General features: G+C 38.4%; 1 protein-coding gene across 1 annotated transcript in view; it reads right to left on the reverse strand.

Moving 5' to 3' along the window:
• Nucleotides 1-2682: 2682 nt before the first annotated feature.
• The window catches only part of csmd2 (CUB and Sushi multiple domains 2), a 245624-nt gene continuing 233278 nt past the window's right edge, over nucleotides 2683-15028 (reverse strand). Inside the window, exons 66-72 of the mRNA XM_023275803.3 lie at nucleotides 14899-14964; nucleotides 14413-14574; nucleotides 13107-13219; nucleotides 12383-12470; nucleotides 9849-9981; nucleotides 8947-9124; nucleotides 2683-8350 (exon numbers count right to left, since the gene is read on the reverse strand). Coding sequence (XP_023131571.2) covers nucleotides 8965-9124; nucleotides 9849-9981; nucleotides 12383-12470; nucleotides 13107-13219; nucleotides 14413-14574; nucleotides 14899-14964 — 722 coding nt within the window. The 3' untranslated portion in view covers nucleotides 2683-8350; nucleotides 8947-8964. The remainder of the gene's footprint in view (nucleotides 8351-8946; nucleotides 9125-9848; nucleotides 9982-12382; nucleotides 12471-13106; nucleotides 13220-14412; nucleotides 14575-14898; nucleotides 14965-15028) is intronic.

The raw sequence follows: 15028 nt of genomic DNA on the forward strand, positions 1-15028 counted from the left end.
AACATTTTTTAAAGTCCAGTCTTGAGGAGTGAGGGCTAACTGTGCGATGTGAAGGAACACTTTCGCAGGTCAGGGCAAATTGACAAGGTTTGATTAATCGCTGTGGGAAACCTCATCGAGAACAGGAGTGACTAATGATCCGTGTATGCCTGTTGATTTAATCAATCAAGAAAAGGCTCTAACCTTGCCAATACTTGAAACACACACATACTCTTGCACACACACATACACTACTTTATTTGAACCAGCAGGAGTGGTCTTTGAAATATTTTGTACTCTGCTGGCATGAACCACATACAACTTCAGGCTGTTTGTACCAGTTTTTACATTTCTACCAAAAGAACAACAAGACAAAAATGTTGTGTGAAAGTATGAGAAGAATAAAATGATGTGATAAAAAGAATCAAGGCAAATAGTTTCTCATCAATTAGAGCTCATATTTTATGAGAAATGATCAACCTCCTCAGTACATTACACTCCTCCATACATGTCAAAGGGATAAGATCAGGACATTTTCGCAGCAGTCTATTAGTACTCATAAGACAGAAATGGCTGCAAGGTATTTTTTGCTGCCATTACCTACTTTGCTGCAGTGAAAATGAGAGCTAAGAGCAGTTTCGGAGGCGTACTTTTATGCCTGTGCTGTCACGATATACAATACATTAAATGATGGAGCACAAAGCAGCAAAATCAGTTTTATGACTATAATGTTGACACCAACAATGCATTATTTGGGAAGTCAACTGCTAAGACTTTTAAAATCTCATTTTCTGTTTCCTGCTGTTTGGAAAACTTCACATATTCAGCAGTTCAAACATTGACAAAAGCACTAGCAGTAAGAGCTTGGCCTCCTTATATTACTCAGGCTAAAGGCAAAAGACAAACTAATTATTTAGCTTGCCTGTGTGTTCTATTTAAAGATGCTTGTTTTACCTAGTAAGATAGCTGTGCTTGCTGTGTTAACATGAATATGTGAGTGTTGCAAGATGAAAGCAGCAACTCATTATTACACCTGCAATGTAAGCACTGCAACCAGCAAAGCTCATTTAAGGTTGACATAAGAGTAACATAGTCCAACTAACAGCTCAATTACTTAGTATTTCAAATTATTGTGGTGTGTACGGTGGTTTTACTGGGGATTGTGTTCAGAGGTCGGGTCACAGAGAGCAGGGTGCACAGAGCTGTTTCCATACATAAACTGCAGCATGGGTAGGTGTGAAGAGAAGGACTCTGTTGTGGGACATGAATTCAGTGAAGCTGCAGGAGGACAGGGGTGAGAGAAGGTTTATTCACACAGAGGTTCAGTAGTTCAGTAAGCCATCAAAAGGTCCAGATCACAATCAGTTACTGGAGAATATTGTTATATTCAGCTGAACAAAATGCTGATGAAAAAAAAAATTACAGAAATGTACCTCTAAATAATGTACACTGTATTGTTCCTCCTGCACTTCCATCTCATTTTCTCAATAAAAATAGCTGTAAGTTGGCATTTAAAAAAATCGGAAGTAGTCTCAAATGTAAACTTGCCAAATGTCTCTTACCATATCCTTACTGCTACTTTGAGGGCCTTTTAGTGCATCTGATCCTGAAGGAAGTCCTGGAAAGATGAAGTCACCTGGACCTGAAGAAGGCGGAGGGACCGTACATTGCTCATCAACACCTGACACAGGCCACAGTAAGACACAAGCCACTGTTCATTGTTCAGTACAGGAAGCTGTGTTCCATCCTGTCAGTAAATTCCAAGTTGACAATCCATCTGCAGGTGAGGCAGACAGTTTTAATGTCTGCAGTGTAATGACTCCAAAAACAAACGCAATTTTTTTTTCTTCAGTTGATTTATGATACATAGCATGTGTCACGTAGGCAACATTGTTTTTTTTTTTTAAAAAAGACTATTTGAAGGGCATTTCAATAGCATTATTTAATAGAAACAGTAGAGACAGACAGAAAAAAGGGGAAAGAAACAAGGGAAAAGGAGGCACCTTAAGTACCTTTAAGATATTTATTAGTTTTATTAGATGTAAGTTGCTCTACGAACAACAGGATCTCGTTGCATCAGTTGGTCTAATTGTTTACTACTTGAAAACGTATTTACCATGTGGTTGCATCACACAAACTAGTTCTCACATAAAGATCACTTAGTGTTTAAATAAACTAAATATCAGGTGTAACTAATATAGAGCTAACGTAACACCAAAGTCTTTACCAGCTGAGACAGTTTCTTTAGCTTGAATGCAACAAACTGACTGGTCTGAAAATAACACACCAACTTTGTCTGGATACATATAGATAGTGCAACTCATTAAATCATTAAACCTTTTCATACTGAATGTGACATTCGTCTTTCTGACTTACTTGTGTCACAGACTTGTCAGTGAGCAAATATTCAATCCAAAGAGTGGAGGCGGGACATCGCTGAGAGCATGCAGTCAATATGCACAGAGAGCATCAGATGTGAACCTAAAACACATACACAAGTACACTTGCACAGAGGATAACATGATCGCACAGCATATGGAGAGTGGAGAGAAGATATCTTGGCCCAGATATGAGAAGTTGCACCCTGAACACTGGTTATATCAGACTGCTTATTACCCCCGCAGGCTAATTATGCATGATTAAGTAATGATTATGGGCTTGAAGCAATAAACTCATTCATTCAATAAATACCCAAATGGAAAGTAGGTTTTATATTTTATTCCAAAACCTTCAAAATAAGTTTCAAGTTCAAGAAAGTAGAATAAGCTTAGACACAATGCAAAGCATCATATACAGACGGATAAAATACATTTTATATATTGCAGACAAGCCATGGTGGGTCTTACATATGTACAGTATGTATGTAAACTTTTATGTACAATCTTTTTTACATATACAAAAAGCCTTGCTTGTATTTTCTTTGTATATATTTATATTTATTTATATATATATATTTATTTATATTTATATATATAGATTTTTCATATACTCCCCACTAGCATTTGTACTACAATAATGAAAAAGAAAAACATTTACATATATGTCAATCCATTTTTTCTTTTTATATTACAAATGTATTTTCATAAAAATATATCTCTGTACAAAAAAAAGTTTTTTATTCGTCAACATATTCTCTTTTCTTAGAGAAACGTTCCCTCTGGAGTTGCTCTGTCGTTACAGTCAGCTCAAGTTCTCGTTAGTCCATTTCTTTACAGGTCACCCTTTTGGTGTAGAGCAAGACATTGACACTGAATCTTTGCCTTTCACTGTTTTGTTGTTTTGTTGAGGCGTTCAAGGGCCATGTTGATCTTGCTTAGGCGCATGTGTTACCATGAGTTTCAACCTCACATAGAGGCTAGTTGAGAGATCTGCTGGACTGGCTTAAAAATATGTCATAAGGGGAAAAAAATAAAACAACATGGGATCTTTTCATAATTTTGTTGCCATAAAAGGAATGTAAAGTCTCCGGTAACAAAAAGCAACTTTTTGTAAATACTCTGCTATATTATACTCTAGATAAATTGACATTCTGTTTTTATTCCATTGCTATCACACATTGGCAACATACTTTTATCCATTACTGCATACAAACAGAGGAGAAGTTGTTGGATTGCAGATTTTGAACATAGTATCGAGATGCACTCAGTGAAATGAAATACATTCAGCAGTTTTTCCTAACTCCCACGATCTGATCACAAATCATTCAACTATCAGTCTACTTATACCTCCACTTATAGAATAAAATTAATCTGAGCTCCAAAGCTTCTCAAAATAGATCTTTTCCCTCTCCCCCACGCTTTAGTCCACTAGACACACTGAAATGGGCTGAATAGTGAAGGCAAATCGCATGGAATGTGCCGGAAAAACACAGCTGTAAGTGTGGTTTTGTTGGAGTCGTCGATATGCGGTGACAGTGAAAGATGGGAGATTACAAATGATAGTTGATACAGAATATGTCACACGGTATAAACTGATGGATTGCTTGGTTTTTCGATACAGGTACAGTGCGGCTTGTGCTGAAAAGCGAATAGCTGCAGAAAGCTTTGGGTCTTGTGCCTAACTGTGAGGAAACTCAGTGAACTGGAAGGGAACTCAAAGACCATAGCTGTGGTGTGTTTTATTATAGAAGAGATGGTGAGTAGGAGAGAACCCAGAGCTGTGTCTGGCTGATAACGAAAATGAACCTCGGATGAACAGAGTTTCTGTCTTAAAATATGCAAAGAGAACCAGGAAGTAGCCAGCTGCCATCAAGAAAGACCCAATTCTAACTCTTACAGCCCGGCTTCAACCGGAACTCACTGATCTTCATTTTCATATAACTGTACTGCACTTTCTTAAAGAACTTTCTGGGCAAACCCAGATGGGTTTAAAAGAAAATACTTCCAGAGATGTAGTGCCCATTAAGTTTTAAACTTCAACCAGCATGAATTTTTGAAAATGTCTTTTTCCCCATTACAAACTTTTCTAACTAGTGGAACTAAATAAAGGAACACCAAGAACTGATTAAACAGTCAATCTTAATTATGTAGTGTTGTCTACTTCTAATTTGGTTGAATCTGAATAACTTTCTTTGGTTGAAAAGGAGACTTAAAAGAAACACACACAACACAAATATCAGCCGAACATGTCAGCAAGTACATAAAATCCAGGATATTAACTCTTGCACACAGAGATACAGTACTAATGATCTCGTTTGTCATTTAGAAAAAGCAAAGAAAGGAACAAAACTGGATGGTTACTCTGACAGGATCCTAAAATGCTCCGTTTTTCCCAGTAAGATCAAAAACACAGATATAAAGAGTTTGTACTCTCTGCAGCAGGCGTGTGTTTGGGTTATTCATGCAGAGATGATAATAAGGGCTTGACAGAAAACCTGAAAAACATTGACATAAAAATCAGAAAACCCCCAGATCTTAGCAAGGAAATTATGATGTGTGGAATTCCTGAAAGCAAAAACGCAGCCACTCGAGCTGAATCATGGAATCATGGGGTTGTAACAAGGCACTATAATTAACATAAAGTGCTTACTGGAGACTGGAGGAGGTAACAATATCTGACAAGGTAAGAGTTTGGCCCTTTAAAACCATTTCTGAATTTCTTGAGGATGAGCCCTTGTTGGTAAAAACAATCATAGTTGTGCGATCCTTTGCTTCTGTGTTGTGTTTGTCCAGATCTATAGTCTAAATCTAGTCAAATAGAATAAATTCCCTCTAGGGATTGTGGGCATCATGTCCTACTGCACCAGCTACTCACACTTGTTTGTTTAAAACTCAACATGGTTTAATGAAGTGTTAAGTGATGTGTTCTTAAAGGTCGTCATGAGAGGAGTGAATGCAGGTCAAAGGCCACTTCAGAGTGGCTTTAACAAAAACTAACTGGAATGTAATGAAGCTATCCACTTTGTTAAAACATTTGGAACAATTTCAGAATAAAAATAAATTAAATGCACCATGCAGCATAAAACTACAAGAACTCAGTAGCAATGCCTTCCAGATAATGTGAGTGCAACTGCTCCTCTCCCCGTGAAATCTCCAGGGTAATTCAATCGTTTCTTTTTCCATCAATTCACGACCAGAGCAGGCAAGGGGCAATATTCTATCTGTACTGTCGAGATAAACGAGAGCTTTAAAAGTAATAAAATTGTAAAACCAATTACCGACCCACAGCGAAACTGATTGAAGGAACAATACAGTGATTGGTTTCAAAGGCTTGAATTTCTGAGGGAAATTATGTACTGTAGGGGATTTTAAAGACTTCATTAAAAAAACCTGTTGGTATGGAGGTTGAATTTGACTGTGAAAACCACTTTGCTGCATAATGTATAGATTAATGTACCGACATAAATGCATGCACGTTTAATTTCCTTCCTGATTTCCAGCAAGAATACTACTAAAGAGAAGGATGCCAAAGAATAAGGATGCATGGATGTTTGAGACTGCTAGTTTTGGAGTCAAACATTACATAATTGAACAAAATCTGTCCTGCTAGTGATAATGGTAAGATGAATTTGGGATTCGTTATGGGTTTGACGATGAAGCACAGCTAAATTAAAGCAAATTGCGTGTAATGGCTCAATTTGCTCCAGTGAAATTTGAGCACTATTCACCCCACTCAGCATCTACAGGACAGACAGGTATGAGAATAGTAAGTGGTAATAGCTGGGAGCAGGATGTTTGAAATCCAGCGGGTATCATTCCCTTTCATACATGTTTTACACCCGTATACACACACATAATAAGGGTCAAAAAGCATGACTCCTTTGAATCCTCTCTTCTCATTAGAAATGTCATTCACCAGCCAAGATAGAGTCCTGCTGTTAAATCTGATGACAGCTTCCTCCCGTGTCGCACTTTCAAAGCAATATTTTCTGTATATCATTCTCTAGTTGCCACAAATATGAGGATGAGTGTTAGCAATAGATGCAAAAATATTTTTTTCCCCACATATATTTATCATTTCTAATTTAATGCATGGGAGTAATCAGTATGCCAACGACTCCCCTGCCGTCACAGCTCTGAAGAAGCCTTCTGCAACATTTTCATGACGAGCAAAGACAAAACAAAGCAACACTATTCTTTTTCAAAGGGATGGAGCTGTCAGAAGTTAACTTGTAGGAAAAGACCTGAATGTGATCCGGAGGGAACACATTACTGACTCATCCATTCTTCAGACTCAAACGCCTTCAATTGAACCTTTCAAGAGAGCTAGAACATGACCAGACTTTGATCTTTGTTTTCCTAAGGCCAAGTGTAGGGAGCTACTACTGTACCTAGATCTCAGAGGAACACAGTACGTACCACCTTCAATCCGCAGAAGTATGTGAAGGTGGATCCAGGATTAAAAAGAAAGGCCAAAGCAGAGAACCTAACTTCAGAGTTGCAGTCTTTCCAAAGAGAATACTCCACTAGTTAGTGCTACAGCTTTGTTCTGATCTTTTTTTGGATATGAAGGAAAAGAAAGGAGATGTGATGTGGTCCCAAAGTGTTTGTATATCCATGGAAATGTATCACAGTTGCTGTCCCTACTTCTCCTCAAGTGCCTCAGACTGACAGTGGCAGGTTGGCTGTAACCAGTGCATCTGTGAAGCAAATTTCAAAGTATTTCCACTTGTTTAACATTTTGATTTAGCTACATCGGTGTGATGGGTGCATTTGTCTACCCATGCTTCCCTTCATTCTCTCTAAAGCCTCGCTAAATTGTGAAGTGATTGCATGCGAATCACTGCAACCCAACAGAAAAAGCACGGGAACTGAAACTCAGTGGATTTATAGATTGTCAGTATTTGTTCTGGGTAGACATTTAATTTACCAGAGCCTCGAGGTGGACATACAGAGATACTCCAAAGCTAAATCCTAAGCATTTCTTAAAATAAAACAAAATTACCATGTGTTTGGTTGTATCTCTGCAGCCAAAACAGACAGATGATATTTTGGGCCAGATTGAAGATGCAGCCACAAATGTGTGCAGAAATACACACACCACATGCATGCACTCTTTCTCACTCACATATACACACACATAAATTCTCTCTACAGCCTCACTAAGTGCTTTTTTCAGCAGCTCTAGCTACCTTTTAACCTCTGCACTGGACACAGTTGCCTCAGCAAGCAGAATTTCTTCCCTGCTACAAAAAAAAAAAAAAGAGAGAAGTGAGTCAAGCTCTAATGATAGAGTGTGTGTCTCCAACATGGCCTTCAAAACTCACTGAATTTTTAATTCATCCTGAGTCAGAAATTCAGGGCCTCCGATGAAACCTTTCAACAGCCTCAGGAGCAGACGGTTGGGGGAAAAACAGGGTTCCCAATTACTCTTCACATAAAGCAGGCAGAATATCAAAAAGAAAGAAAAAAAAAAAGCAAATGGTAAACAGTGAGAAAGATGAATCAAAACAGTCCAGACTGTCTCTCTCTGACTCACACAGGTCAACACGAGGCTGTCCGCCATACAGTTCACTTGCACAGAGATCTCTGTTAGCTACAGGTAAATTCTTTGACTTAAAGTTGACTGTAAAATTCCCTTTGGGTTTAGGCGGAGGGCGGTGAGAAAAGTCATCACAGCTTTGCTTCCGGCAATACTCCGGCAGGCTGCAGTTTCAGGTGGAAGCTTTTCCTTAAAATATGGAAAATGATCAAAAAAAACCATGTAAAGTTACAAAAAGCATCTTCTTGTTGGTATTTCTTACAGTTATTGTTGTCTTCACATGGTTTCTTTTTTTTATTGTCTCCTGCAGATAAGAGCCTTTGCCACTGGAGATGTTTCTTGAAGGTATTTCAGCAAATAAAATTATCTTTGTCTTGCCCTCTGCTCAAGGAACTATAGATGTCCTCTGTTGGCAGGCAGGCGAGGATGTGGTGCACCGCTCCTCCCCTAACTGAATCAAGAATGTAACAAAGGATGAGTGTGTAGAAGAAGGAAAAAAACACGGCAGGGGAAGGGCAAAAAAGAAGAAAGTAAAGCAAAATCAGGAGAAACAAACAATGGTTAAAAGGAGAAAGACAGAAAAACAATGGTAAGCAAGACCAAAAGGATGGCATGACAAAGACGGAAGAAATCACAGAATAGATTATTATATGATATATTATTATATAATTATGTGATATTCTCAACAGGGTTAAAAAAAATAAAAAAATTCTATTTTTAAAAAAATATTTTAAGTATAAACAAACCAAAATGAAATTTATTAATATGACAGATCAAAGGGTGTATAGTAGCAGAAAACCAATCACTGACATTTCTATCTGTAGAATATTCTTAAGGGACGGTGCAAAAGCTTCAGCGTGAAACCGAATTCTGAGAAAGTGTGTCTTGCTTCAGCAAATTTGATGCCTTAGATGTATGATTAGCTCAGGCAAACCATAAGGTGATAACTTTATCTCCTTTCACTGAAATGTGAAACCAAAGATGCCTGAAGCTCTAAGTCCTTTCTGCATCCTGAAGTCAGATGATCTGGTGGTGTCTGACTCTTACCTCTGGAGGAAGCAGTTGCTATACAGCTGTGCACACTGTGCTGACTGTGAACTCTGTCTCATTGGCCATGATGTCAGTGGGCTGGATGTTACGGTCATACATGGGGTTCTCGAATGTAGCTCGTCCATTAGTGTTTTCATGGCCCACGTAACCATTGAAGGGAACTTTGGGTCTTCTTCTATAATGAAATGAATTATTGCAATAAATAATGAGTAGTGTTCACATTAGGAGAGAAATCAGTCTTTATCTACCATGCAGCAGAAATTGGTGTCATAGTATGGCACTATTTGGTAACAGCACTTATCTGTATTGTTACAAAATCCATTTAAAATTTTCACATTAGCACTATGTGCATCACACATGAAGAGATTGCTTCCTCAATCACTCTCACTCATTACTACCTCAATTTGTCTCCCTGTTATGAACCAGTGAGTTTTCCAGGCAGGGAGGGGAATTTTCCCTATACCACAGATAATCACGTTCTCAGATTCAAGTCAACATAAGCCTTAGTGGATTGAAAATCAATATCAAGTTAATGTATTTTGGAAGATGAATGCAAATTTTAGACAAGTCAAGCAAGATTAATTTTTGAACAGATAACTTAACAGATGTAAATGTTGGCTAAAATGCTTCTAAATGTAGTAAAGATTTTTCTGTATATATCACACTCCAAAGACAACAACCATACAGATTTTTTTTTTTAAAGACTGTATTCAACATTTCAAAAGTGACTTTGTGCAACGTAAAAATGCATCTTAAAAGAGCATTTCCTATTTCACCAATATTGACCGAGCTGTCAAAAATGAATACTGTTTAAGGAGGTCATCCCTCACATTGTATTAATAGCACAATGCTGCTCGTACATTATGTAGCAGTGTGAAATATGTCCACGTAAGCCTTACCTGTGTTTGTAGAGGTACAGAGCAAAGCCTGCAATGATCATGGCTATAAAAGGCACTAGGATGGCTGCCGCCACTGAACTGCTGTTGGAGGCAAAGTTGTAGCCTGTGTTGTCTCCTCTGGGATCTAAACTCTCTGTAGGAAAATACACAAGACAGTGAGCCATTGCTTCAACATTACTTCAATATCTGACTTCAGCAGAAGACACAACATCAAATCCCGTAAATACAATTTAAACAAGCAAAATGAAATCATCTTCTGCCAGCAATGTTTGACAATGCATTATGGCAAATAAATAGGAAAACAATGAAATATACTAATTTGAAATCGCTGACGAGTGCTACAAGTAACACTATTTATTCACAATAGGGGGAGCAGCCTAAACTGACTTTTTAAAGTTTATTTCTATGTTTTAATTTCATTTCCCCCATGGGAATGTCAAATTCCATTACCCTAACAATGACTCTTAATTACTTACATCAAAGGCCGACAGCTATTAACTCATTTCAGATTCATTCTCTAATTTATGGAGGTGTGTGTCTGCAACAGCAACAGTGGAGGAGTGACAGCCCACCTGTTTGTCACAGAATGCCAAAAAAGCTCGAATAAAGGACAAGTGACAAACAATAAGGAATTCAATTAGTGGTTTCTGTGGTGTTTGCCAATCAACCCCCTGCTGCATAAGTGGGGGCATACAAACAGATGCACAAACGCACTCATGTAGGCAAACTGCACTCGCAGTTACACCACCACTGAGTTAAAACAAAACATGAAATGTAGACAAATTAAGTAGGATTACTTCCAACACGTCTAAGCCATCTCCCAGACTCACATCCATTTTTTTTCCGTACACTCTCTCAAACACACATGCACATGAACACTCTGGCATCAGCCCCAGCCCTCTATATTAATGAAGAGATGTTTGCTCAATCAGGCAGGGTGATGGGAGGGGGGGTCTGCACCTGCTGTTCAAGCACCTTTCTCATTACAGCAGATTTCCACATCCACTTTCAGCGTACATACACACACTTAATCTATGTTAACACCGAATACCATCATGCTCAGTTCCAAATTCCTGCTCATATCTGATCTGTCTTTGTACCTACACTTGTGCTCTTCACATTGTCTTGCAGTCACAGTGTAGAAGCCTCTCTAGTCTGGGCTTTGCTTTATAAAAGCTGCTAAATTCTTATGAAATATGTCACCCTCATGAGAATTTGCAAAAAGAAAGAAGCAAATTCAGAAGCACTGGCATTAGCTACTAAACTATTTACACAAATTAGAAGTTTAAGAAATCTGTCACAATAGCTGACAAAAAGTCAGACTGCAAAGGACATGAGATGCATTTTAAATCCAATTTTAGTCGCATGTTACAAAACTTTCTTTTTCTTCTTTCTGCGTGTGCTGCAGAGCATCCTTGCCTGAAGACAACGAACCATAGAGACTTAGTGAGATGTAAAACCTGTCACTGCCATACAAAAAGTGACATTTTTTTTCAATTAACTACAGTCGGGTGATGGAAAGTTTGGTGCATGAGTACATAGTTGTGAGGTTAAGTCCAATTTTTTAGGATCAATTAAATGTCAAAAAGGCTTCTCTAACTCTTGACATCACTGTGTGGTTTGCAAGTGTTTGAGATTCAGGAATGAATTTGTGGACATTTTTTTCAGAGCTTAAACAAAACAGCTGGTGGCAGCTGTAAACCAGAGTTATGAACTAGAAAAAATGAAATGAGAAGAACAAGACAAAAATCTACCAGTCATTTCTTAACACTTATGAAGACAGGACCTTACATATTCTATGTTTCTCTTATTCTTCAACTTGTTAGGATCAGGCAGAAAAGTGGGAAGTGTTTGCAGGTAGGTATATCAAAGGAAGTGGAAAATCTGGCAAGGAATATATGCGCATGTGTGTCAGATGGGTCTAACACAAACATATTACTGCTTGACTGAAGCAGCTGTTCAGATCTAAGAAGTCAGGATTTAAGGACTTGCTGTATACAGCATGGAGAATCACGCGGGTAGGATTTCTAGGTCACAATAATGGGACAGAATATGGATAGCTGTAGCTTTTTAAAAATCGCTCTGTACCTCTGATAGCTGAAGTTACTGAAGGAGCCAAAGAATGACATGCAGCAAAGAATGGATGATATTTACTGAATCAAAACTGTAGGAAAAGCAGCTATTTGGCAAACAAATCGACATATAACTCCCTAAGGAAAGACTTTGTTAAGCTGCATGTGTGTGTACTGTGTGTACTGTGTGGATGTCATTTTCTGACTATTAGCCATGTTTGTGAACTGCGTTTCCTTCTTTGTGCTGGCCTCAGCCACAATCTCCAAGTGTGTTTTGCAAAGGTAAATAAATGTCACATTCAACACAACATAATGCACTGCCATAAAAACAGCTAATCTAGAAGAAGATTGAACATTTTCTTTGATGGGAATCCAGACAGGAATATGAAACACAGACATACAGTCAATCCCAGGAGACCACTTGGTCAAAGGTTTCTATTACCAAGTGGGCAGCCCACTCACCCAGTTTCTGGAGACCAAATTGGCCAAAGCCTTTTCCTCTGACAAATCCCTGGTACACAATGGAGTTGGATGAAGAGATGTAGGACACCTAAGGAGAGAAAGGAATGGAAGACAGACACTTTATGTGTCACATCCAGGCTTTACAAAGGAGCGTATCATCAAAGTGTCAGCAGCTGGTGCACGCGGAAAATGAAATATCATGTCAAAAGGAGCTGAGAGGCGCTCTTATGGCTCACATTTAATATGATGTTTTTCTGCTCAAGAGCACAAACATAAACACACTCAGCCACACTGCACACATTCGAGCATGTTGCACAAGAGGAACACTCCATTCTGCAGGAGGCACACTTAAACCATTCGTGCTGTGCATCTTGTGAAACATCCGCATAAAGACACACAGACATACAACCATACACACTGTGATCTGCTTCTTTTAATTAAATCTGGAGTGTGTGTGTTCGAGGTGCCTGAGGTTGGGGGATAATATGGGAGAGAGGAGTGAAGGGGGTCTGTCGAGTCCTGATTACCAAGCAATGATTTAACTGACATTTTAATTAAAGAGAAAACTCTCGGTGGGCCCTCCATCTCCCGAGAGTGACAAGGTTAGTGTGCATTTATGCTTGTGCGTATTTCATAAGAAAGATGTGTGCCTGTGTGTAATGTAATATCTTTGTACATACAAAGAGAGGTGTTGTGTTGCACCTGACCCTGGACTTGAACTTACATGTCCATCCAGGGCCCAGTTGTCTATTTTGAACTTGTTGACAAAGATCTCCACAGGGCCTCTGATCTGGTGGACCTGTAGCAGCAGCTGGGCTTCCTCCCTTTTATATGTACCTACAAAAAAAAAAAAAGATGTTGACAGTTATTTGGGGACATCAGTCATCTTTGGACCATTTGACAATTATTATGTGCCACAGATATGTGATGTAGCTCTGTTTCATCCTCTTATCACAGCAATGCTCCTCCTCATCACATTCAGCGTCTTTGAGTTTTTGGAAAAGCGCTTTATAAATAAAATTTATTATTATTGTGTTGACGCTTTCTTCTGTCCCTAACTGCTCCTCTTTACCTTCATAGTCCAATCAGGAAAATCAACCTATCATGCTCAATATTGTCTAAAAAATGCATCTCATTTAAGTTCTAAGTTTTGTATTGTGAAAATGCAGATGAAAACTCTACATTGGCTAAAGTCAGTTTGTGCATTTGTCCACATCAGAACAAGCCAAACTTTAGGTGTCACCACATACTGAGAAAATAGGGCAAAAAATCAGTATAGACAATAAGTTTTTGTTACTGTCAATAAACCATATGAAAATCCCATTGCATATGTGTAATCAACTGACTATAATGCCAATGTAATAAAGTTAAGTGTCAGTCAGTGAAACAGCAGGCCTTCCTGATGGGATTTTAAGAGTTTATTGACAAAAACTGGATACACAGAGGTTTTAGCTACGGAGAATATATCTTTATTCATTCATACTCTGTTTTTATATGTATTTACATAAGAAAAAAGGTAAAATCAATCAAATAAATTATTTATTAAAAATAAACTTGAAGCACTGTGTTGTGAAAGACAATATAAATATCAGGTTACAATATTTTGACAGCTATTTAAGGGGAAAAAAAAGATATATTGTTTATTTAAAACATATATTGCCTTCAAAGAAATTTGCTCTGTGGAATTTTAGATTTATGCAATAGAGCCCAACTTGTTTGATGTGCAAAGAAAAAAGAAAAGTAAAAGTAGCAGGAGCACTTTATGTATCGAGCATGGTACTCAATGCGGCTGTTGAGAATATTTTTTACTACACTGTGATGAAGCCAGGTACAGAGGAGTGAGCTGTCCTGGCTGTTACTGATGCAGAGTTGCACCTTAATGATCACAGCTGCAAAGGGGATTATGCTACTGGAGAAAAAAAAAAATCATAAAATGTCTGCTGTTCTACTTTATGGAGAGACAACACTGGCTTCACGTGCACATTTTTTGTGAAGATGTTGACAGTAACTTTTGTTTTTTGGGTACCCACCTGCCAGCTTAAGTTCAACTCCACTGTGGTCGATGAGCGTCCCGTTAACCCGGTTGCTAAAAGGTTCAAAGGCAGTGATGCTCAGCATAGCTGGCTGCTTTTTCCCCAGGTACTCATAGGAGCCCCTCCACAGAGAGTTCTTAGCAAACACACCCCCAGGGACTGAAAGACAGCAGAGGGGACAGAAGTTCAATAATGAGATACAGAGCTTAGAGAAACAAATTTCTTTTGTTTTATTTGGGGATTTCAAGGCATATAAACACCAGATTCTAGGTTGTTTTACTGATTAGAACACATAAAACTAAGAGCTAAGCTTAAAGGATAAACTAATCAGTGAAATCAGATTGGATAACAAGGTATGATGTGACAGAATTTGTCACTCTGTACTTCCTACTGGGATGAAAACGAATGACATCAAGCAAAATGAGCTTAAAGTCTTTCTTATTTTGATAGGTAACTCTGAAATTCAAGGAGACCCTGTCTTACCTGGTAATTTGGAGGGTGGCTCCTGCACTGTCCCCACTGGGCTTTTACCACTTGGGCGATTATCAGCTAGAAACCACAAGACACAAAATCAACAAAGGGAAATATTAAACAAGTATATCCTGTAAACGGG

This window comes from Amphiprion ocellaris, chromosome 15 (assembly GCF_022539595.1).
Source record: "Amphiprion ocellaris isolate individual 3 ecotype Okinawa chromosome 15, ASM2253959v1, whole genome shotgun sequence".
Lineage (NCBI taxonomy): Eukaryota > Metazoa > Chordata > Actinopteri > Pomacentridae > Amphiprion > Amphiprion ocellaris.